A 27,179-nucleotide genomic window follows, 5' to 3' on the forward strand; every position below is an offset into this window, starting at 1 on the left:
AAGGAAAGCAAGGAAATGATTTCCTAAAAGTCAAGATAGTAGTTACCTTTGGAAGAGGAAGGTATACTGATTGGGAGGGAACATGTAGGAGGCTTCAGGAGTACTGGCAATGTTCTATTTCTTGTCCAGGGATATAGTTACATGGGTGTTCAGCTTGTAAAAATCACTGAGCTGCATATTTGTTTTGTGCACTTTTCTGTGTGTATTTCACACATACACAAGTATAAAGTTATCTAATTAAAACTTTTATATATATTCATATAGACTATTATAAAATGAGTATAAAGGCTTGATGAGAAGACAGGGGAATAAGAGAGGTGACCACATGGGGCTGGAAATGAAGGATAGGAGTGGCACAGAGAGTGGGGTAGCTTATCTTCCATAATGAGAAGCTACGACACAGTACCTAAAACTAAAAACCAAGTATACTATTTAAGGATATTAAAGTAAGGACAAACAATCAGCTAAGAGAGCAGAGGACTTGTTCTAGGAAAGAGGAAAACTGTAGGCATGAAGTTGGAGGCCTATTGTTCACCAAACGAATTTTGCGGAACTGTTCACTGACTCTTTAAAACCTTAAACAAATTTTTTGAGAAAAGAACATCCTACAATGTCACCATTTACAAGCACAACCTTCAACTTAGCCTAAAGGAAAGCTCTCTAAGCAGAAGTGACTCCCCCCTGAACTCTCTTGTCAAGTCCTAAAATGAGTGTAAAAGAAAATAAAGGAAGAAAAACTCAATCTTTCTTCTATCCCCTAACAAAACAAAAGCTATGAACAAAAAGTTAAAGTATATAATGACTAAATAAAAAGAAACTATTTCCACTGTGGATTACAATGCATGAACTACTGGCAAACGACACAAGAATAGCTATAGTATGGAAATATGAACTTAAACATTTCTAAATGTAGTTTAAAAAATAGACATACCTTATAGACTCAAGATACACACATTAAGGCACTAGCGTTGTCAAGTTAAGGTGCCCCTAATGCATAAAAATTAGGCCAAAGACAGTACAATAAAATTATGTGAAATGCGCTCATTTATCAATTTCTAAATAAATCTGATTTATTTTTAACTAACATCTTAATTATCCATATTTACATCTGGAATATAACAACTTTTCTCTATTTAACAATCTGAGACAAACAAAATGTTATGATTATACATTAGCTATGCCTCCTCAGTTTCTAGAGCTGAAATGTCAGGTCAATTACTTAATAAGATTTAATTTTACCTTGTTTAATCTGTCCTTGCACAATATTACTGGAAGTTGGAGGAGAACCCCTTGCCTTAGAAAGGTCTGGGGTGCCTGGTCTAGGTGGCCTTTAAAAAGAAGAAGAAAATACATGTATATATACACATTCATAGTTTCATAATTCCAGAGCCATTTAAAATATTAAGCTTTCTAGTTCCAAATGAATTGCAAAAGAAACACATAACAGAACATTTTCAATTTGCTGTTCCAAAAAGATAGGGATTTTTTTGTTTTGTACCTATTAACATTTTCCATTTCAGATTTTAATACAGAAAATTAAATGATTAACAAATAGCAAGTAAAAATTTTACATCTGCGGTTTATGCTTTAAACTAGTTTAAGAAATATTTATGAACACTTTAATCTACTACCACTGACAGATAAATATCATAATTAACCCTTCATTCTTCAGTATTAGCATGCTGATATTTCAGCCCACCCCACATCATTGGTCCAAATGAACTTTTGGAACAATATACTGAGTTTCAAAAAATTCAGCCCTACAATCTGAAAAGGGTAATAAGGCATTAAGAAATCTTCCACTCCACAGGCAGACTGCCTCCTTTTGAATTCCAGCCCTACCATTTTACTACTTGTGTGACCCTGGGCAAGTTACTTCACCTCTCTGTGTCTCAGCTCTATCATCTGTAGCAAAAGAATAATAAAAGTACCTACCTTATAGGGGTAAGGGCATTAAGGAGATAACATCTGTAAAGTGCTTACAACAGAGCCAGACACTAGGTAAGTGCTACTTTAGTATGCTAGATTTTAAAAAATCCTAAATGTGGTCGGCTGTCAATAAAGTATAATAAAACCAGAGTTTAAAAAGTTGTCTTCATGACTTCTGGAAAATGAGAAATAGCAACTCAGGTTAAGTATGTAGAAATATTACAAGAATACCCTCCTGCACTTTAAAAAGTTGTTTCCTCTTTTCCCAGAGAAACTCTGACTATACTTCTCACAAAATGCTGAAGCCAGCCACTGAACACTTACCATTCATCACCGTGGGTCACACATTCTAACCAAATATACAATTTGAATTAAATGTCAGTGCAAACTGTAAACAGATACAATCTAAGATTATATTTACTGAAGAGCTAGTCTATAATTTGTTAAAGCTAAACTCTGACCTACTCCCTCATTCTAAGTTTTTTTAAATAGCTACTAAGTATGTCTGAGTATAGATAAAACTGTACAATTTGATTATATTTTGTCATGCATGTTGTATTTAAAATTTAAAGGGGAAACACTGAGATGACACAAAAATGTCAAGGTGTGTAGAGCGCCCCACCCCCCAAAAAAAGGTAATAAGAAGTGACAAAAATAAAACAGGTTTCTTTTTTTTTTGAAACATAAGAATAAAATCAAACTATCATGGTCACACCTGGTAGGGCCCTTCTTCATATGATCACCAATAAAAGTTGCATTGGTCATACTCATTAAGGTATTTGCCAAAGATATGATAGACAGGAGATGTTGTGTGGTGACGGCCCGGGACACTCCGTAAGTTCCCTTTCCTACTCCCTCCGTCGCCAGCAGCTTCCTTCCTACTTCTGCTTTCCCATGTGATAGTTTACAAGCAGCCTGATTATAACCAGGAAGCATCAGTGACATATGACCCCCTCTCGATAAGAGGCCGAACGATACTGTGCAGTGGGGTTTCAGCATTCCAAGGCGATCAAGACAGACTTCATCCAGAACATCATTCAAACCCCAGGCATGAAGGCAGGACATGAACAATTTTGCTGTGTCCATAGTCAGATTATATTCTAACAGGGTCAGTGGCTTAGATTTGCTGGCCCGATATTCGGGATCACTTTCTTCCCGCCTCTGTCTCATTATCTCCTCATCCTCCTCTTCATCATCAAGGAGATGTTCCTTTATGTTCTCTTTGATAGTTTCTTTCACTTGTTGGAAGAGAACTGCTGCTCGTTTTCCAGTTAGAAAAGAGCCCCCTTTGTCTGAACCGCCAGATGCTTTTTGCAGATTCTCTGGGGAAATAAGCGCAGTATTCGGCCTAGAGGCTTCTTCAGTCAGGAGTTGAATAATCAACGCTTCCACATCAAAGAAAAGCACATGTATGTCCGGATCTGTTAGGTTTGTCTTTATTGCTTGAACCATCAGGGAGTTATGAGAATATTTAGGTAAATTTCCCTGCAACAAATATTTTAAAAAGATGGCTATAATTCAAAGTATTTAATTTCATGCATTCATTAATGAACAATAAATAATCAAAGGGATTTAAATGCTTATTAAGCTGTCTTTTTAGGTACCTGTATCATTAAAAGTAACACACTAACTCTGCCAATCAGCAGCATGTAAAAGATATGAACTTAAACAAGTAGAAGAACTTTACGCTGAAACAATTATAAGACTGTCAATTAATCTTTAAAAAAAAAGAAAATGAAAGTTAATTATTGAAGCAGGGAGTCTTTTTACTCATAGAACAGATTAAAAATTGTTTCAATAACTTATATGCAAATTCTATCTCTGGGAATGTAATACTACCTGTTCCACCTGAAAGAATAATGCGTTCATCACAGCTACTCATCCTTTTAAGTTGCTGCACCACCAAATTCCTCCTTTTTTACTTTACCTTCAATCTCTCCCTCTCCATAAATTCTTTTCCCTCAATAGAGAACATGTTCAAGTCTACTTAGAGTCTTTAAAAGTGTTATCCTTTGACCATGTTCCTTCTTCTATTTCTTTCCCAGTCTACTGCCCCTTTTAGCCACATTTAAGGAAAGTAGTAGACTAATCCAGTGGAAACTTTTCAGTCCCTCTCCTCGTTAATCTCTTTGCAGTATCTCTGACCATATCCATAATCTCTGACATTGTTGATTTTGCTAAGAGAGACAGAAAGAGAGAGAAAGTATAAAAAGAGCTTCCCAGAGAACACCTTCTTAATGAGCCTTCTAGTTCTGACCACCCTTCTCAGTCAGCTGCCCTGAAAACTCATTCTTTCTCCCATATTAGAACTATCACCTATATGCAGGTGGCTCCCTAATCTCCATCACCAGCCAGACCAGCTCCTGAAAGAGTTTCAATCCCACAATTCCCACTGCTTGTATCTGGATGTCCCATAGAACCCTGTACTTAATCTGTCCTAATCTCCACCCTCCCACTAAACCTGCTGCATCTCCCAAATCATTGGTTGAGAATCATTCTTCTAATCTATCCCCACCATCACTATGTTCAGACCCTTATCTCCTCTCCTCTAAACAGACGTCACTGCCCCATGTCTCTCCTTACTCCCATCCAGCCTTCACAGGCCACAAGACTGCTTTCTGAAGAACAAATCTAATTATGTCACTCTTCTGCCAAACACTGCCATTATCATGGGTTATTAAGAGAAATGGAAAATACAAAATCAAAACTAAGTCAAAGTATAGGTGACTAGATCTCAAGATGAGGAAGGACTTGCCAAACACACTTAAATTTAAAATTCACTACTATAAAAAGTTAAGGCAAGTAAGAAATAGGAAGAAAAATGTGCCAGAAATAGGACTAATGAAGTTATAATCTATATAAAAAATAGTAATACCAAAATAAAAGAAAACGGGAAAATACCATAAAGGTCAAGGGCAATTCACAGTAAAAGAGACAAATAGTCAAGGAATATAAGGGAAAACCTACTCAAATGAATTGTCGAGGAATAACAATTAAATAACCACAAGATACCACTTATAAAATGAGCAAACAGGAAACACACAAAAAATACTTAGCCAGGAGTACAATGAAAGTCAGACCCACACACTGCAGGCATGAATTTAAATAGAGCCTTTTGGAAGAGCAATTTGGCAAAATACAGCATGGGCCCTTAAGATTGTTTGATCCAGTACATTTATTTCTAGAACCCTATCCTAAATAGTCAGAAATACAAAGACGTTCAGTGAAACAGTGTCCATTATTTTAGATTGAAAACAACCTAAATAATCCAACAATAAAGAAATAAATAAGCATAACTATGTAATAAATATTGTAATCACTATAAATCGTGCTTCCTGGGCACATCTAACCACATGGCAAAATGCCCACGTTCCAATTCTAAGTGAGATAAGATTACACATGTGCACATACGCACACACACACGCACACGCACACGCACGCTATACAACAGAGTATAATTCTGATTTCATCTATTTAGTGCCCAAGTATGCATTTGAGCACAGTGACAAACACTGGAAAGAAATACATGAAAATGTTCATAGCAACCACTTTTTGTGATGGCGTCATATCAGATTTACATTTTCTTCATATTTCCATATATTTCTTAAACTGTATAGAATCAATATGTATTATTTTCATAATTAGAAAATAATGCTCTAGGATAAAATGCAAAATCCTTCAGCACAACATTCAAGGCCCATTACAATTTGATACCAGATATTTTCCAGCTATAACAAACAGGCTCTAGCACCATAACCACACTCTCTCACACATCAATCCCTTTATTTATTTCTTTACCCAAAATATTCTTCTTTGCTCTACTCCAACCCCTTCTCTTCCATCAAGACCCTAATTCTCCCGGGAAAGTTAGCCCACAATGAACCCAGTTCCCATAACATTTTCTATACTATATATCACAAACCTGTGAGCCTTGGCTATATTTATATAATTAGTTCTTTTATGTATTTACATTTTCCTGTACTCTACAGGAACTATACCTTACTCATCTTGTGTAACCCCATGCGTATCAGAGTACCTGGCAGAATGAACAAAGAACATAAAAATCTTCATAAAATTATTTTAAGTGGCTAATCAACTCTTCACTCGTAAAATTACACTAAGTCCCTTTAAATGGTCTATCTTCTGTCTCAGTCCTCCTCCCATGTGACTATGTTCCTTTCCAGCTTAAGAGGCTTCAACAGCATTTTATAACCCAAGGATAAAATCTTTGCAAAGACTTCTTTGCAAAGCACAAAACAGCCTCCAAAATAGACTGCTGCCGACTCCCCCAATTCCATGTCTAACCACAACCCTGCATCTTCTACTGAAACCAAATTAAACCACTTGTGCCTTCCAGAACCATGCAGTTGCAGACATCCGTACCTTTGCATCTCTTATGCCAGGATCATGCTCCTTTCTCATTCTCACTGCTGCCACTCAAGTCATACTTCTATTCAACCTTCAAGAAGTGTCTCAAGTGGCTGCTCTTTCAAAAATTATTTCCAGAATTACCACTAATTCTGCTTCCTTTGTATAAACCTCTGCTCTGAATTGAATAAATGGTGTTTAAAGGAAGGTAGAAAATAAATATTATTTCCACACTATAGCTTAAGAACCTAAGGTGCATAAGCAGTACAGATCAATTTACACTACACAAAATATGAAGTAAAAAAAAAAATCAAGACTTTCTGAATTTCATTCCTCTGTTTAACTCATTCATTCCACATTTACCTATGTTTGTGCAAGGCACTAAGGATACAAAGATAAATAAGACGATTTTCTAGTCATGCAACTCAAAACTAATGAATAATGAAATTACTATGTAGGATGAATGGTGCTACAAATAAAGGGCAGTTGGAAGGTACAATAAGAAACACAACAAAAAGGGACTTCCCTGGTAGCTCAGTGGTTAAGAATCCGCCTGCCAATGCAGGGGACACAGGCTCGAGCCCTGGTCTGGGAAGATCCCTCATGCCGCGGAGCAACTAAGCCCATGTGCCACAACTACTGAGCCTGCACGCCACAACTACTGAAGCCCACACACCTAGAGCCTGTGCTCTGCAACAAGAGAAGCCACCGCAATGAAAAGCCTGCACACCACAACGAAGAGTAGCCCTTGCTCACTGCAACAAGAGAAAGCCTGTGCACGGCAACGAAGACCTGATGCAGCCAAAAAACAAAAAGAAACACAACAGAGAAAGTACCAACTCCATCTTGGGTGATCAGGGAGAACCTCACCAAAGGGATAACTTGAGGTATGAAAGGGCAGAAAGATAGCAGGATGTGAAAAAGGATAAAGGCAGGAAACATCACAGGATGGGTGTTGATGTTGATGACCAAGAGAAAGAATGCAAGGCATGGTTCACTGAGAGCACAGATGTCCACACTAAGGCTTTTGAACTTTCTCTTGCAGGCTTAGGAGCCATTAAAACAGTGCTTCTCTCAGAACACCAGGGATGCTTGTTAAAGTACGGGTTCCTGGGCCTGGTATCAGACCTGAATCAATGTCTCTTGGAATGGATCAGAATCCGCCTAATGAAACTCTAGATGGCTTAATACAGTAAAGTATGAGAGCTCCTATCTAACGGCTTTAATAAGGGGAGTAACATGATCAAATTTAATTTTATAACTATTTATCCACCAGCAATATTGGCTGAAAAGAAGCAAGATCAGGATTATGAATATAAACCTGGAGGAAACAGAAGCCATCCAGATGAGGGAAGATAAAAGTATGCAATAGTACTGAAAATGTAGATGGGATGGGTTGAAGGACGCATACGCTAATGTTTTATTTCTCACACCACCATGCTTAGTATTTCCTTTTTCAAACACTAAATGTGTAATGTCAAACACTATGTTTAGAAGATGGCAGTGTGGGAATACGCCAAGTTAGCATCTCTCCACAACTAGGGCGCCTGCCGGCCGCTGGTGGAGAACTCTGACGCCCAAGGAGGTGGGAGGAACCCCCAAGTGAACTGGTAGGAAATGTGGGACTGAATGGGGAGGAGAAGGAGAGACCAGACAGGATTGGCGCCCCTGAGGCTGGGGAAATCAGGAGAGGCAGGCGGGAGGGGCCCTCAGGAGGAGTGGGAGAGGAGCAGAGGGTGTTTGCGCCACACACCTAGGCACAGGGAGCCTGCTGAGCTCCCAGGCTGGTCCCCTGCCCTCCAAGGCCCCACCCAGGCCGTGTGGGTCCTTTGGGGCACAGGAGGTAGGCAAGAGAGATCAGCAGAGGCAGGGAGAGGGGCCCTCCGGGAGGAGTGGGAGAGGAGTGGAGGGCATTTGCCCTTCCCACTCCAGCCCAGGAAGCCTAGTGGTCTCCCAGGTGAGCTCCTCCCACGCCCTGAGACCAGGGGTGGGGGGCACACCTGGGCCCCCTCTGTTCCTTGAGCCTAAGACCCACCCCCAACAGCCCCCAGGGTCTTTTCCAGCCCTGTGGCTCCTGAGCATAGGCCCCGCCCACCACCAAACCTCACCCTTGCTTATGCCCCGCCCTCCACAGCCAAGGCGTTTCCCCCCGTCTTTTTTTTTTTTTTGCGGTACATGGGCCTCTCACTGTTGTGGCCTCTCCCGTTGCGGAGCACAGGCTCCGGATGCACAGGCTCAGTGGCCATGGCTCACGGGCCCAGCCGCTCCACGGCATGTGGGATCTTCCCGGACCAGGGCACGAACCCGTGTCCCCTGCATCGGCAGGCGGACTCTCAACCACTGTGCCACCAAGGAAGCCTTCCCCTCTTGTTTATAAAAAAACTTTGTTTTTCCTTTTTTTTTTTCATTTCTCTCCTCTTTTTTACTATTGTGGCACCAATGTACCTTCTGGTTGTTGATTCGTATACATTTTTATTTTTATATTCTTTCTAACATATCTGTTAGTTTCATAGACTAATTTTATTTTTTACTTTGTTACTGTTCTTTTTTTTTTTTTCTTTTTGCCACCCCACATGGCCTGCGGGATCTTGGTTCACCACCTGAGGGTCAGGCCAAAGCTCCTGCGGTGGGAGCTCCAAGTCCGAACCACTGGACTAACAGAGAACCTCAGACCACAGGGAATATTCATTGGAGTGAGATCTCATGGAGGTCATCATCTCAGCACCAAGACCCAGCTCTACCCAACAGCCTACAAACTCCAGTGTTGGAAACCTCAGGCCAAACAACGAGTAAGACAGGAACACAATCCCACTCAGTAAAAAAAATTAAAAAAACAATGAGACGGCAAAAAAATACATCACAGATGAAGGAGCAAGGTAAAAACCTACAAGACCAAATAAATGAAGAGGAAATAGGCAATCTACCTGAAAAAGAATTCAGAGTAATGACAGTAAAAATGATCCAGAATCTCAGAAATAGAGTGGAGGCAGGGACTGAGAAAATACAAGAAATGTTTAACAAGGATCTAGAAGAACTAAAGAACAAACAAATAGAGATGAACAACACAATAACTGAAATGAAAACTACACTAGAAGGAATCAATAACAGAATAACTGAGGCAGAAGAACGAATAAGTGAGCTGGAAGACAAAATGGTGGAAATAACTGCCGAGGAGCAGAATAAAGAAAAAAGAATGAAAAGAATTGAAGACAATCTCGGAGACCTCTGGGACAACACTAAATGCACCAACATTCAAATTACAGGGGTCCCAGAAGAAGAAGAGAAAACGAAAGGGACTGAGAAAATATTTGAAGAGATTATAGTGGAAAACTTCCCTAACATGGGAAAGGAAATAGTCACCCAAGTCCAGGAAGCACAGGGAGTCCTATACAGGATAAACCCTAGGAAAAACACACCAAGACACATATTAATCAAACTAACAAAAATTAAATTCAAAGAAAAAATATTAAAAGTAGCAAGGGAAAAACAAAAAATAACATACAAAGGAATTCTCATAAGGTTATCAGCTTATTTTCAGCAGAAACTCTGCAGACCAGAAGGGAGTGGCAGGATATACTTAAAGCGATGAAAGAGAAAAACCTACAACCAAGATTACTCTACCCGGCAAGGATCTCATTCAGATTTCATGGAAAAATCAAAAGCTTTCCAGACAAGCAAAAGGAGAATTCAGCACCATCAAACCAGCTTTACAACAAATGCTAAAGAAATTTCTCTAGGCAGGAAACACAAGAGAAGAAAAAGACCCACAAAAGCAAACCCAAAACAATTAAGAAAATGGTAATAGGAACATACATATTGATAATAACCTTGAATGTAAATGGATTAAATACCCCAACCAAAAGACACAGACTGGCTCAATGGATACAAAAACAAGACCCATATGTGTGCTGTCTACAAGAGACCCACTTCAGACCTAAGGACACATACAGACTGAAAGTGAAGGGTTGGAACAAGATATTCCATGCAAATGGAAATCAAAAGAAAGCTGGAGTAGCAGTATTCATATCAGATAAAATAGACTTTAAAATAAAGACTGTTACAAGAGATAAGGAGGGATACTACATATAGTGTTCAAAGGATCAAACCAAGAAGAAGATATAACAATTATAAATGTTTATGCACCCAACACAGGAGCACCTCAATACATAAAGCAAATGCTAACAACCATGAAAGGAGACATCGACAGTAACACAATAATAGAAGGGGACTTTAACACCCCACTTACAACAATGGACAGATCATCCAAACAGAAAATATATAAGGAAACACAAGCTTTACATGACACCATAGACCAGATAGATTTAATTGATATTTATAGAACATTCCACCCAAAAGTGGCAGAATACACTTTCTTTTCAAGTGCACACAGATCATTCTCCAAGATAGATCACATCTTGGGTCACAAATCAAGCCTTGGAAAATTTAAGAAAACTGAAATCACATCAAACATCTTTTCTGACCACAACACTATTAGATTGGAAATCAATTACAGGAAAAAAAAACTGTAAAAAACACAAATACATGGAGTGTAAACAGTGAGCTACTAAATAACCAAGAGATCACTGAAGGAATTAAAAAATACATAGAAACAAATGACAACAAAAACACGAAGACGACCCCAAACCTATGGGACACAGCAAAAGCAGTTCTAAGAGGGAAGTTTATAGCAATTCAATCTCACCTCAAGAAACAAGAAAAATCTCAAATAAACAATCTAATCCTACACTTATAACAACCTGATAAAGAAGAACAAAGAAAACCCAAAATCAGTAGAAGGAAAGAAATCATAAAGATTAGAGCAGAAATAAATGAGACAGAAACGAAGAAAACAATAGCAAAGATCAATAAAAGTAAAAGCTGGTTCTTTGAGAATATAAGCAAAATTGATAAACGCTTAGCCAGACTCATCAAGAAAAAAAGGGAGAGGACGCAAATCAATAAAATTAGAAATGAAAAAGGAGAAAATCACCACTGACACTGAAGAAATACAAAGGTTTATATGAGACTACTACAAACAACTATATGCCAATAAAATGGACAACCGTGAAGAAATGGACAAATTCTTGGACAGGTTCAATTTTTCCAAGACTAAACCAGGAAGAATTAGAAAATATAAACAGACCTATCACAAGTAATGAAATTTAAACCATAATTGAAAAACTTCCAACAAACAAAAGTCCAGGACCAGATGGCTTCACAGGGGAATTCTATCAAACATAGAGAATAGCTAACACCGATCCTTCTCAAGCTCTTCCAAAGAACTGCAGAGGGAGAAACATTCCCAAATTCATTCTGTGAAGTCACCATCACCCTAATACCAAAACTAGAAAAAGATATCACACAAAAAAGAAAATTATAGACCAATATCACTGATGAACATAGATGCAAAAATCCTGAACAAAATACTAGCAAACAGAATCAAACAGCACATTAAAAGGATCATACACCACGATCAAGTGGGATTTAACCCAGGGATGCAAGGATTCTTCAATATACACAAATCAATCAATGTGATATATCACATTAACAAATTAAGGGAAAAAACCATATGATCATCTCAATAGATGCAGAAAAAGCTTTTGACAAAATTCAACACCCATTTACGATAAAAACTCTCCAGAAAATGGGCACAGAGAGAACCTACCTCAACAAAATAAAGGCTATATATGACAAACCCACAGCAAACATCAAACTCCATGGTGAAAAACTGAAACCATTTCCACTAAGATCAGGAAAAAGACAAGGATGTCTACTCTCGCCACTCTTATTCAACATAGTTTAGGAAGTCCTAGCCATGGCAATCAGAGAAGAAAAAGAAATAAAAGGAATACAAATTGGAAAAGAAGAAGTAAAACTGTCACTGTTTGCAGATGACATGATACTATACATAGAAAGTCCTAAAGATGCTACCAGAAAACTACTAGAATGAATCAATGAATTTGGTAAGGTTGCAGGATACAAAATTAATGCACAGAAATCTCTGGCATTCCTATACACTAACAATGAAATATCAGAAAGAGAAATTAAGGAAACAATCCCATTTACCATCACAACAAAAAAGAATAAAATACCTAAGAATAAACCTACCTAAGGAGGCAACAGACTTGTACTCAGAAAACTATAAAACACTGATGAAAGAAATCAAAAATGACATAAACAGATGTAGAAATATACAATGTTTTTGGATTGGAAGAATCAATATTGTGAAAATGACTATACCACCCAAAGCAATCTACAGATTCAATGAAATCCCCATCAAACTACCAATGGCATTCTTCACAGAATTAGAACAAAACATTTTACAATTTATATGGAAACACAAAAGACCCTGAATAGCCAAAGCAATCTTGAGAAAGAAAAAGGGAGCTGGAAGAATCAGGCTCCCTGACTTCAAACTATACTACAAAGCTACAAACTATACTACTAATCAAGACAGTATGGTACTGGCACAGAAACAGAAATATAGATCAATGGTAGAGGACAGAATGCCCAGAGATAAACCCACGCACATATGGGTACCTAATCTATGACAAAGGAAGCAAGAACATACAATGGAGAAAAGACAGCCGCTTCAATAAGTGGTGCTGGGAAAACTGGACAGCTACATGTAAAAGAATGAAATTAGAAGATTGCCTAACACCATACACAAAAATAAACTCCAAATGGATTAAAGACTTAAATGTAAGACCAGACACTATAACACTCTTAGAGGAAAACATAGGAAAAACACTCTTTGACATAAACCACAGCAAGATCTTTTTTGACCCACCTGCTAGAGAAATGGAAATAAAAACAAATATTAAAAAATGGAACTTAATTAAACTTAAAAGCTTTTGCACAGCAAAAGAAACCATTAACAAGACAAAGAGACAACCCTCAGAATGGGAGAAAATATTTGTAAATGAAACAACAGACAAAGGATTAATCTCCAAAGTATACAAACAGCTCATGGAGCTCAATATCAAAAAAACAAACAATCCAGTTAAAAAATGGGCAGAAGACCTAAATAGACATTTCACAAGGAGGGCATACAGATGGCCAAGAGGCACATGAAAAGATGCTCAATGTCACTAATTATTAGAGAAATGCAAATCAAAACTACAATGAGGCATCACCTCACACAGGTCAGAATGGCCATTATGAAAAAAGCTAGAAACAATAAATGCTGGAAAGGGTGTGATGAAAAGGGAAGTCTCCTGCACTGTTGGTGGGAATATAAATTGATACAACCACTCTGGAAAACAGTATGGAGGTTCCTTAAAAAACTAAAAATAGAACTACCATATGACCCAGCAATACCACTACTGGCCATATACCCAGAGAAAACCATAATTCAAAAAGAGACATGTACCACAATGTTCATTGCAGCTCTATTTACAATAGCCAGGACACAGAACCAACCTAAACATCCATCAACAGATGAATGGATAAAGAAGATGTGGCACTGTATACAATGGAATATTACTCAGCCATAAAAAGAAACGAAATTGAGTTATTTGTAGTGAGGTGGATGGACCTAGAGTCTATCATACAGAGTGAAGACAGAAAGAGAAAAACAGATACCATATGTTAACGCATATATATGGAATCTAAAAGAAAAAACAAAAAAAAAAAACGTACTGACGAACCTAGTTGCAGGGCAGAAATAAAGATGTAGACATAGAGAATGGACTCGAGGACATGGCGTGGGCGGGAGGGAAGCTGGGGTGAAGTGAGAGTAGCATCGATGTATACACACTACCAAATGTAAAATAGATAGCTAGTGGGAAGCAGCTGCATAGCACAGGGAGATCAGGTCGGTGCTTTGCGATGACCTAGAGGGGTGGGATAGGGAGGATGGGAGGTAGGCTCAAGAGGGAGGGGATATGGGGACATATGTATGCATGTGGCTGATTCGCTTTGTTGTACAACAGAAACTAACATAGTATTGTGAAGCAACTGGACTCCAATAAAGATTTATTAAAACAAAAAACAAAAAACACTATGCTTAATGCTTTGTACCTGCCGACACTAACTGGACTGAATGCTACATTAAATTATATATTTATAATAAATACATTATATCTAATACACTACTAATATAAAAATTATCACTAACAATGATAGCTGCGGAATACTGATCTGTTGCTATGACCTAGTACTATGCTAGGCATTAGGGTTGGTTATGTCACAGCAAAGGGTAAAATATTAGGTAGACAGACGTGACACTAGGTCGGAGGGAATAATAGCAACAACATTAGGTAAACACAGTCCTTTAGTAAATACTGTCTTTCCAGTAAAAACCTACAAAATTTTTTTAGGAGAAAAAGAAACCATTACTACCAAAGAGTAAAAAAATTAGACATGTTTGATAAGGAAATTATTGAAGCAGCAAGAGTAGCTTGAAGAAAAAAAGGCCAGAGTGAGGACACAAGGTTGGCTTTTAAGCTCCCTCCTCTGATGTCAACCACAGTGTGCCCCTTTCAGCACCCCAGGATCACCCCAGGTGCCCGCCTCTTTCTGGGAGGTGTGCCAGCAGACAGCCTGTGTGCTCAGACAACTGAAAGGTTATCTAGCGTCTGGTACCACGGTATCTGGGTGTGACTGTGTGCAACTCCTCTTATCAGCCTCTTGGTCCTACTGATTGTGTCACTGGGGCAAAAAATGTATCTAATAGCAATCCACAGTCAGAAAAGAGAGGGGAAAAGGAAAGAAAGAAGGAATACAACAATGAAAGCAGATGAGAAGAGAACAGAGGGAGACTGAAGGAAAGGAGAGAAAATGTCTCATCCCCACGTCCTGTAGGTCAACTATAATTTCTAACATCACCAACTCCTGCATATGACCTGTAATGCCTGACAATGGATTTTACTGACTTCACAATAATAAAGTCTCATTACCACAAAATATAGATATCCAGCAAAGTTGTGAGAGTAACATTTTAGCTTCATACATGAAGATGACAGAGTTGATCACTGATATGTGTGGGATCTAGTATGTTACACTAAGATTAGCTAAAGGAAAATGAACAGAAACATCTACCAAACTCCAAGGGTCTCTTGGCTTAATCATAAGATACACACATCTAGAGCAAACTAACTCATTCAAATCATCTTATATTCCTAACAACTTCAAGGACAGGCCATCTGATCCTGGAAATTCTTTAACAGGAATGTTAGTATATTTGCTCTGCCACCTTTATTAAAGGACATCTGAAATGTGTGCTCACAAACTCATTTTTGCATTATCATGGAGAAAGATTAAATTAAATTCAATAAATATTTGTGAAGTACCCATTTTATGCAATATGCTTGGGAGAAAATAAAGCCTATGTACTTAAGGCTATAACTTAAAAACTTACTTGAAAAAGGCCAGCAGAAAAGCTAAATCATAAGGTATATACAAATGAAATGGTCTCAAATTTGCTAGTAAAACTCAATGGTAAATGTAAAACACATATACACACACTTTAGAAGCTAATAAGACAGATATATTTGACATTTTCATTGCAAGTACTAAGCCTATTCTAACCTTATGTTTTCTGTGTAGAAGAAAACACAGATTTAGCCATTTCAGATACTAAATAAGGAACCTGACTTAAAATATTACAGAAATGCAAAAAGAGGAAAAAATTATTGGATTGCTTGCTCATCACTGAAAGTGAACCTGTGACAATCACAGAAAGAGTAGCAGGTAAAATTGTGTCTCAAGTGAAAACCCAAGCAAAGTGACAGAACTATGATCATGAGACTAATCCTTATTCAAGCACGGGTATTTTTCAGCACACGCACACACATGCACAGCATAGGCAGAAGCCTCCAGCAACAGTAACAAACGAAACAAAGCGATATCACACAATCTGCAGAGGAGAAAAGGTTGATATCGCTTTGCTATAGCATTTATTGTTATTAAATATTTGAATATATGCTAGGTTAAGCCATGTCTGCTGAAACACCTGATAGCTTTGTCCCCTAAAACCAGTGTTACAATAATATTTTAGCCTTATTTCATCTTATCCAATGACTAAGAGATATTTAAAACATAGGCAATAATTTTACTCTTGCACCATTCACTTCAATGGTCCCAACTTAAAACCTTACTTATTTCTGAATTGTTTTTTAATGCCATAGTTTCGGGGACTATTTTTAAGGTTACCTGGTAAAATAATTTATTATTTTTCTTTAAAGAGCCTTGAGACCAACCTATAATTATACCAAACAGTTCAGATCTCTACCTAAAGTTGATTTATGACGCACCAAACAGTTCAGATCTCTACCTAAAGTTGATTTATGAAGTGAGCATTAAGTATCGGCTGATTTTGATGCTAAAGTGTAAAGAAGAAAAGTAGATGATTTTTTAAAAATCTGAATCCACTTTGAAACCAGAGATCAAGGATACTAATAATAAGACTCGGAAATGTTACATATCTAACACACACACACACACACACACACACACATACACACACTTCTATAAATATCAATACTGAGTTCTAAAACAGAATACAAGAAAAAATATGTATTGAAAAATATTAAATAATATTTTATAAAATAATTAGGTAGATATCATTTATAATGCATGTTCTAAATATTTTTTAATTTCCTAAGTACAGTGTGAAGAACTAGTTTATTACCTACAAATATAGTGGTAAGAAAAATAATTTTACTCTTGATTATGGATAGGATATTTTATTGAATAAGAATCTTTAAAAGAACTTCTGAAATTCTGACGCATAATGTTAAATTTCTACAAATAAAAACACACTGATGTCTTAATGTACTTCTAAAACATTCTAAAATTAGCTAAGGGGGAAAAAATCCCACCATCTGCTATTAAAAAAGAAAGTATGGTTTTAATGTTAATGATTTTAAGTATTAGGAAAAAGGAAGGAAGGGAGGGAATAAGGAAGAGAAGGAGGCAGGGGAGAGTGGAGAGGGAAACACAGAAAGTGTAACTATCAAGATAATGTCTAAGACTGAAATGGATATTTGGCGCCCTCTGCTGCCATACTGCTGTTACTGAATGCTAACGATTAGGAAAACACAGCGAGATGAGCTCTCTCAGAGAATCCATTTTTAAGATGGAATTAGACAATATACTTATTCTAAATATTTGATTTTGGATAGAAAAGGATTTTATGATTAGGTATGAATTACAATATACTCATCAGATTTGACGTTATTTCACTTCCTGTCATGTGTTTTCATTAACAAATACATTAATAAGCATAAACCAAAGAGAGGTAGTTTAGCTATTGAGAGGTTTTAAGGTTTTATACTGTACTGTAGTTTATTTCCTATGACATAAATGAAATGTAAATTACTCAAAAGTTAATTATAAGTGTTAAATATAAACACTTTCTATATTTCTTTTTTTTTATTTTTTTGTGGCCACACTGTGCAGCTGGTGGGATCATAGTTCCCTGGGACTAAGAAATATTCACACTCAAGCAGATCCTAGCTTGTTTCTAACCCTCTTCTCCCACCACTGCTGGCCTCGGCACACGCTGCGCTATCTCACTATGCCCACACAGCATCCCCACCCACATCTGCACGTGGTGTTGTCTTTGCCTGGGATGTTCTTGCCCACTTTTCTTCCTGATGTCAAGCCTCTACACAAATGGCTCTTCGGAAGAGCCTTCCCAACAACTCTGCAGGTCAGCTCGTCTTCCTAGGTCTCTGTCGCACTCAGCTCACACAGTCTAGTGGAGCGCTCACCACGATGAACCGCACGCTTGTCCCCCACATCAGAGCAGGAACTCCTCAGTGCCAGTCTGGTGGGTGTGGGTGTGATTAGTTCACTCTCCAACTGCTCTCACGCATGGCACGGTTTATCGTACGCACTCAGTATGTGCTGAATGAATGCAGCCTATCAATCAATCAGGAGTATTAAACAAGTGTGTGCTGAATACCTATTGAGATAAATGTTTCCAAACATGTTGCTCATTTAACTTCATTACAACCTTATTACACCCCTTCCCCACCTTAAAGTTAAAGACAAATGGAAGCTCAGAGGTCAGTCAGTCACACAGGTCTCATAGCTCGTCAATGGTTAGGTTATGGGAGGAAGCCCAGGTCCTCCTGTATCTGCCGGACGTTTGATTCTAGACATCAAGAGGTTCTCAGCGTTCGTTCTGTAGAGACTCTAGAGATGGAGGGGTGGGGGTGAGGGAAAAAGTGAATCCACCCGACATTAATCAACCTTCGAACACTGCTTCGTTCACAGTAGTTCAGTGAACACGCTGTGCTGGGCACTGGAAGCACAAGGAGGAATATCAAATGGTCCTTGGAGGAGCTCTTAGTCTGATATAAAGCAGTGGATCTCAGCCAGGGGTGATGTTCTCCCCCCAGCCCCAAAGGACATTTGGCCACGTCTGCAGACATCATTGTTAGTCACAATTAGGAGAGGGTGCTAATGGCCAGTGGGTAGAGGCCAGGGATGCCGAGAAACATGTTACAATGCACAGGGCAGCCCCCAGAGCAAAGAATTATCCAGCACAAAATGTCAGTAGTGCTAAAGTCAAGAAAGCCTGATACAGAGAAATAGCCATGTAAACAAGTATATGTCCTTGCTTCCATACACTGGTGCAAGACAATAAGTACCAGGATGGAGACATAAGCCAAGTGCCAGAGCATCTGAGAAGATTCAACTGACTCTGCTAAACCCAGCATTACCTGAAAAAATTCAGGACCTTTGTGGAGATAATGGTCATAGAACTGAGGCTCCTGAGATGAGTAGGAGTTAGCTAGGTGACGGGCTCAGACGGCAGGGGGCACGGAACAAGGCCACTCCAGACACAACAAATAGTAAGTACGGCTGACCCTTGAAAAACTCGGAGGTTACATGCATCGACCCATCCGTGCAGTCAAAACTCTGCGTGTAATTTACAGTCGGCCCTCCAATATCTGCAGTTCCTCCATGTCCACAAATACAACCAACGCTGGATTGTGTTGTACTGTGGTGCTTACTACTGAAAAGAAATCCACATATAAGTGGACCCACACAGTTCAAACCCGTGTTGTTCAAGGGTCAACTGTATATACTACATTTACTAAATACAGGTGAAAAAGACTGGGAACCAATTTACATTAGACTGTAAAAAACTAAAATCCTGATTTATGATGATGAATCCCCTCCTTTTGTCTCTTTTTTCTACCTCTTCCTTCATACCCATCCACTCCCCTGAGAAAATGTAAGTTTCACCAAGGCTAATTGCTGCTAGGTGATTGTTATTGAGGTGTGACTGTGATTAAGAAAAACAGGTATCTTTACACAAACTAAGAAGAGAGAGGTGTGTGGAAGGCAACGGAAAGATCTCTGAATATACAGGCACACCTCAGAGACGCTGTGGGTTTGGTTCCGGACCACCACAACAGAGCGAATAAGATCACAATAAAGTGAGTCACATGAATTTCTTGGTTTCCCGGTGCATATACAACTTGTGTTTACACTATTCTGTAGTCTATTAACTGTGCAATAGCATGTCTAAAAAATGCACCTACCTTAATTAAAAATACTTAATTGCTAAAAGATTGTTAACCATCATCTGAGCCCTCAGGAAGTCAAAATCTTTTTGCTGGTGGAGGGTCTCATCAACATCGGTGGCTGCTGACTTTATCAAGGTGATGGCTGCTGAAGGCTGGGGCAGCTGGGGCAATCTCTTAAAATAAGACAACAGTGCAGTTTGCTGCGTCGATTGACTCTTCCTTCCATTAACGATCCCTCTGGAGCAGGCTATGCTGTTTAATAGTATTCTACCCACAGAACTTCTTTCCAAATTGGAGTCAATCCTCTCAAACCCTGCTGCTGCTGTATCAACTAAGTGTATGTCCTGGTCGAAATCGTTTGTTGTCATTTCAACAATCTTCAAAGCATCTTCACCAGCAGATTTCCTATGAAGAAACCACTCCTTCCTCATCTGTTGAAGTTCTATCACGAGGTGGCAGCAATTCAGTCATATCTTCAGGCTCCACTTCTAATTCTAGTTCTCTTGCTATTTCCACCACATCTATAGTTACTTCCTCCACTGAAGTCTTGAACCTCTCAAAGTCATCCAGGAGGGTTGGAATTAACTTCTTCCAAATTCCTATTAATGCTGATATTCCGACCTCTTCCCATGAATCACAAACGTCCTATGGCATCTAGAATGGTGAAACCTTTTCAATTTACTCTGCCCAGATCCATCAGAGGAATCACCATCCGTGATGGCTATCTCCTCACAAAATGTATTTCTTAAATAATAAGACTTAAAAGTCGAAATTACCCCTGATCCGTGGGCTGCACAATGGATGTTGTGTTAGCAGGCATGAAGACAACATGAATCTCACTGTCCACCTCCATCAGAGCTCCTAGGTAACCACCAGGTGCACTGTCAACGAGCAGCCATATTTTGAAAGGAATGATTTTTTTCTGAGCAACATGTCTTAATGGCGGGCTTAAAATATTTGGTAAACCTTGCTGTAGACAGATGTGCTGTGTTGTTCCATTTACAGAGCACAGGCAGAGTAGATTTAGCCTAGTTCTTAAGGGCACTAGGCTTCTCAGAATGGTATATGAGCACTGGCTTCAGCTTCAAGTCACCAGCTGCACTGGCCCCGATCAAGAGAATCAGCCTGTCCTTTGGCACTTCGTTTTTTTTTTAAACACATGCCTGTAATCACTTTTATTTATTTACTTATTTATTTTTGGCTGTGTTGGGTCTTCCGCTGCTGCACGTGGGCTTTCTCGAGTTGCGGTGAGGGGGGGCTACTCTTCGTTGCGGTGCACGGGCTTCTCACTGTGGTGGCTTCTCTTGTTGCAGAGCACGGGCTCTAGAGTGCAGGCTCAGTAGTTGTGGCACGTGGGCTCAGTAGATGTGGCGCACGGGCTTAGTTGCTCCGTGGCATGTGGGATCTTCCTGGACCAGGGCTCGAACCCACGTTCCCTGCATTGGCAGGCAGATTCTTAACCACGGCGCCACCAGGGAAGTCCTCCTCTGGCACTTTGAAGCCAAGGTACTAAGTTCTCCTCTCCAGCTATGAAAGTCCTAGATGACGTCTTCTTCCAAAAGAAGGCTGTTTCATGTGTTGGAAATCCATTGTTTAGTGTAGCCACCTTTGTAAATGATCTGGAGAACCTTCTGCAGCGTCTACATCAGTACTTGCACTTTTATTTTATGGAGATGGCTTCTTTCCTTAAATCTCAGTTTGAGGAAATGAAGTTTTCCTTCTCCACGTCAAAGCCAAGCGCCTCCCCTCTGCCACCCTGTCACCCGCTGTGGAGCCCAGCTTCATCAGCTGTCTCCTCCCCACCTTGATCATGAACCTGCCTCTCTCCACTGGCTCTTTACCCTTGATCCACAGACACTCTAACCTGTCTTCAAGACTGGATTTCCCTTTGGCTATTCTCCTTCTACTTCCCTTATCATACCAACTTTTCAAAAGTATTCCGCACTGGCTCCTTCTATTTTCACACCTCCCATTCACTCCTTAACCCACCACAGTCAAGCTGCTGCCCCCCACATCGTGGGGAGACAGTTCTGAAAAAGGATACTAATGACCTCACTGACACACACGTTTCAATCCTTCTAACACTCAGCTCTTGCGTTTGACACAATTGATCGCTCCACCCTTCTTGCAGCACCCGATTCCCTGTTTGCAAGTCAGCACATCCTCCTGGGTCTCCTCACACCACTTCCTCTCTGCATCGTTTCCTCTCCCTCTCCTTCAGGTGGTATCCTGAGAGTCTATCTCAGCCCATTTGCTATCTCTGAAGGATCTCGTCTGCTTCCATGGTTTTAAATGCCAGGTGTACGCTGGAGATTCCTCAATTTGTATACCCATCACCACAAGCCTCCCTCAAGTCCCCCCTCCATTGTATGCAAAGCAACTCATCGTCACCCACACGAAACCTGTCCCTACAATCAATCTCACACTGGAGAGAGCCATTCCTAGTCAGTCATCCAATCAGAGAGCCTGTGAGTCAACCTCCCTTACCGCCTCTACCTAATGAATCATTAGGTCCTGCCAAATAGGGCTCACAAACAATTCTTCAATTTAAACTCTCCTCTACATTTCCTCATATCTGTTATACATACTGGCTTCCAGATAAAATTCTTTTTGAGGGAAGAATTCTAATGCTAATTTTTAAAGTTTGAAAGCCACTGAGATAATGCTTTAGCACTGTCACATGGTACGCATGGACCGGCCTCACCTCCCACCTCTGCCTGTCTCTCCTCAGATGACCCTCCAGCTCTACAGAGCACACATGGCACTCCCCACCTCCCTCCCTGCATCTGCCACCCGCTACTCCCAGAACAGACTGTAAGCCACCTCCACCCACCACCTGACTATATTCCACTCATTCTTCAATGTCTCCTCCTCCAAGAAGCCAGTCCTGATCACCTCAAGCTAGGCCAGGTTTCTGCAATACTTTCCGCATTTCCTCAGCACTTACTTCACTGCATCGTATTTATCTGTTGATATCTCCTGAGGGTAAATATCATGTCTTATTCATTTGGACTCTCAAGGGCCTAACACAGCACCTAAGCGTCAATAAATGTTTACTGAACTAGACTGATTCAATTATTTTCTAACAGAGGCTATAAAAGTCAGGAAGTATGAAAATCTTTTATATGGTCCAATAAAGAGCAGATTTTTCAAGCACATTAGAAGAAATTATTTCTTACCAGAAGTACTAACATATTAATTTTTAGTCACAAATCTTTACACTTCTATCAAATTATTTCAAAATACCTTTAGGTTCCCAAATAAGAGTTAGATATAAAGTACCACACACAAGGGCTAGAAAGTTCTGGCTGCCGAGGTCATAGGGTTTGATCTAGCTAGTGTTCCTATTCTCTCAGCAGTCTGCCATTGGATTTATTACATGAGATAGTGAAATGATGGGGAAATGATGGTGAAGGAAATTTCTCCTTTGCTGTTTCTCACATTCCAAGGAAAAACAAAACTGTCCAGAATTTTAAACCATCACAGAACAAGATGGCCTTTTCTTGGTTCAGAATAATATGATGAATTATATTTAATATGAACTATGAATTCCATTTATAAATCCGTTGAACACCTATTGTGCGCAAGGCACAGGGCCAATAAGGCACTAGAGCCACGGGGCTTGTTAAGTTTCAGGAAGGCAAGTTCCCTTGTATGTGTCATTATTTGATGGTGTTATACAATGATCACCATAAATCCAGCTGTTTCTAATTCAAGAATCCTTAAAAAGGAAAGAGAGCTAAATAAAAACCCTGTAGTCACCAAAAAATTTAGTAAATATGAACTAAATATGTAGTTAGTTTTGAGAGTTTAGTTTCATTCCTTAATGGAATAAGTCGTATTATGTTCATAGTAACCTAAAACTCATTTCCCCCAAACTGGAGAAAAAGTTGGTAGAAAATCAACCTGAGTTGGAAATCTTCAAAGCATTCATCCCAAACTCTATGAAATATCCGTGCCTGGTGAGTGCACACCCGCACGCACACACACACCCGCACGCACACACACACACCGAGGAGCACGTGCACTTACAACCTACACACACTGTACCTCCCTGTGCGTGTGAGAGTACTGTGAAAGTGAGGCAAATGTGAAGAAAGAAAATCAGAATTAGGACGTAAATACATTAGAGGAATGCGAACCATTTTTACAGAGATGAGGATGAATGATTGATTTAATATAATGAATAGCCTGTGGAAGGGAGGAAAAGATGGAGAGAGAGAGGAAAAGACGGAGGGGGCGGAGAGGCAGGCCAACAGGACTTCATGGGCTGCCCTGTGTTTGCTTGTGTCTGTGATAACAGCAACTAATGCAATAATGTACATCCAGAAATTAACCCCATGACCTGCCCTATATACCTGTGCCTCCTTAATTACTTTAAATCTTTTAATTTTACATTTGTGGTTCCAAAAAGCTTTTCTTAAGCTCATTCCTTAAGGAATCTCTTTACCAAAGCTTCATGTTAAATTCTGAAATTTTCATTCTAGAACTTTTAAAGTTCCAAATGACAAACAACAGAGAGGGAAGTAATGGCAAAACAAAGTCACTGACTGCTCACTGTAGACCTTAAAAGTCAGTCTCACTAACCACACGTGATGAGACTGCGGCAACACGGGAGGAGAAGTTCAGTCCAGGCTGATGGACTCAGGGCAACGGTCACCTGCCAAGAGGTTAAGGATCTTCTTGCATAAATAAAGTACGCTTCCTTTCAATTCAAAACCACACTGGTATCTTACCAGTGTAATCCAGAAAAATGATAGATATTTACAAACATGCTTCATCTAGGGCAAATGAAGCATGTTTGTAAACATGCTTACTTGTAAGTAAGATTTTTAAATGAATGATTTTTAAATGAATGTTTAATATTTCTCCTTAACTAATTCATTTCACTGGATTCTACACTTAACATTGAGACTATAGAGACCCAAAGGGAAGATCATAGCAACAACGCCAGCATAGTTACTGGATTTTCCCAAACCCCCTCATAAAAAGAGACAGAGCAACTAGGCAGCATAACCAAAACCCATTGAGAACATTTTCAACAAAATTAAGTGATGAAGTATACCCACAAATCTCAAAATTCAAGTGGATGGGAAAACCCACCAACAGCTATAAAATCCACCTGGTATCAGGCATCCCTGTAGTAAGAAGGAAGGAGAAGCAGGAATGTATTTGACAGCTCTGACAGGAAAACTCTAAAAGAGCCAACAGATACTTAACCAAAAATTAAACCTGAAAACAGCAGCTGAACCCGGGAGGAGCTTACCTACCTCAACAGCAAGTGAACACAAGGGCCTGCAGTTGTGAGATCTCAGCGGGCTGGCACATCAGATTCCCAGGGCCCTTAGAACACTGATGTATCCATACTCCCTTCTAGGAAAAGATACCGCAATAAGGAGAAACTGCTAAGAATGCAGTCAAAATTGACAGGTAATTTTAAAAACAAAAATAAATAAATAAAAAAGGAAGGATAGGAACAGTGCCAGAAACTATCAGAAAGCAAGTCACCATATTATTGAACCACATGAAACAACAGGAGTTCTGTGAAGTTAGAAAAGCTCTCTGAATTAATCATTAAAAAAATCCAGGAAAAATCACTTCACAAAGTGAGCAACAAAAAGTACTGAGGTCAAAATTATTGCAAGTAAAAAGAGAATAAGAACGGGGATTCCCTAGAGGTCCAGTGGTTACGACTCTGCACTTCTACTGCACGGGGTGTGGGATCGATCCCTGGTTGGGGAACTAAGATCCTGCATGCCGGATCTTAAATAAAAATCGGGCCTCTATTAAAAAAAGAGAGAGACAGAACACGAACCAGAAAAAAAACAGACATGTTGAAGCAGCAGATCGAAATGAATGTACTATTTCAAAACAAGCTAAAGAACATTTTAAAAATGATACTCAACATAAAAGAACAATACAAATGAGAATTAGAAGAATCAGAAATGAAATGACTGAACTCAAGAAAGAATTAAAGGGGAGGAGCTTCAAGATGGCGGAAGAGTAAGACGCAGAGATCACCTTCCTCCCCACAAATACATCAGAAATACATCTACATGTGGAACAGCTCCTATAGAACACCTACTGAACGCTGGCAGAAGACCTCAGACCTCCCAAAAGGCAAGAAACTCCCCACGTGCCTGGGTAGGGCAAAAGAAAAAAGAAAAAACAGAGACAAAAGAATACAGACAGGACCTGCACATCGGGGAAGGAGCTGTGAAGGAGGAAAGGTTTCCACACACTAGGAAGCCCCTTCACTGGCGGAGACTGCGGGTGGTGGAGGGGGGAGCTTCGGAGCCGTGGAGGAGAGCACAGCAACAGGGGTGCGGAGGGCAAAGCGGTGAGACTCCCGCACAGAGGATCGGTGCCGACCAGCACTCACCAGCCCGAGAGGCTTGTCTGCTCACCCGCCGGGGCGGGGGTGGGGGGAGCTGGGAGCTGAGGCTCGGGCTTCGGTCGGATCGCAGGGAGAGGACTGGGGATGGCTGCGTGAACAAAGCCTGAAGGGGTTAGTGTGCCACGGCTAGCCGAGAGGGAGTCTGGGAAAAAGTCCGGAGCTGCCTAAGAGGCCACAGACCATTGTTTCGGGGTGCACGAGGAGAGGGGGTTCACAGCACAGCTTAAAGGAGCTCCAGAGACAGGCGCGAACCGCGGCTATCAGCGCACACCCCAGAGACGGGCATGAGATGCTAAGGCTGCTGCTGCTGCCACCAAGAAGCCTGTGTGCGAGCACAGGTCACTCTCCACACCTCCCCTCCCGGGAACCTGTGCAGCCCGCCACGGCCAGGGTCCCGGGATCCAGGGACAACTTCCCCGGGAGAACGCACGGCGCACCTCGGGCTGATGCAACGTCACGCTGGCCTCTGCTGCACAGGCCCGCCCCGCATCTGTACCCCTCCCTCCCCCTGGCCTGAGTGAGCCAGAGCCCCCCGCATCAGCTGCTTCCTTAACCCCATCCTGTCTCAGCAAAGAACAGACGCCTTCAGGCGACCTACACACAGAGGCGGGGCCAAATCCAAAGCTGAACCCCGGGAGTTGTGTGAAGAAAGAAGAGAAAGGGAAATATCTCCCAGCAGCCCCAGAAGCAGCGGATTAAATCTCCACAATCAACATGATGTACCCTGCATCTGTGGAATACCTGAAGAGACAACGAATCATCCCAAATTGAGGAGGTGGACTTGGGAGCAACGACATATATATATATTTTTTCCCTTTTTCTCTTTTTGTGAGTGTGTATGTGTATGCTTCTCTGTGTGATATTGTCTGTATAGCTTTGCTTTTGCCATTTGTCCTAGTGTTCTGTCTCTTTGTTTTTTTTATTACTTAAAAAAATTTGTTTCTTAATAATTATTTTTTATTTTAATAACTTTATTTTATTTTACTATATTTTATTTT

The 27,179-nt window shown here is 40.1% G+C and overlaps 1 protein-coding gene across 1 annotated transcript in view; it reads right to left on the bottom strand.

Moving 5' to 3' along the window:
- The window catches only part of WDR7 (WD repeat domain 7), a gene marked incomplete at its 3' end in the record, with an annotated part of 264,187 nt that overhangs the window by 156,977 nt on the left and 80,031 nt on the right, over positions 1-27,179 (bottom strand). Inside the window, exons 15-16 of the mRNA XM_024761840.1 lie at positions 2,645-3,414; positions 1,240-1,328 (exon numbers count right to left, since the gene is read on the bottom strand). Of these exons, the coding sequence (XP_024617608.1) occupies positions 1,240-1,328; positions 2,645-3,414 (859 nt within the window). The remainder of the gene's footprint in view (positions 1-1,239; positions 1,329-2,644; positions 3,415-27,179) is intronic.

This window comes from Neophocaena asiaeorientalis, unplaced genomic scaffold (genome assembly GCF_003031525.2).
Source record: "Neophocaena asiaeorientalis asiaeorientalis breed wild unplaced genomic scaffold, Neophocaena_asiaeorientalis_V1.1 scaffold1217, whole genome shotgun sequence".
NCBI classification, from domain to species: Eukaryota; Metazoa; Chordata; class Mammalia; order Artiodactyla; family Phocoenidae; genus Neophocaena; species Neophocaena asiaeorientalis.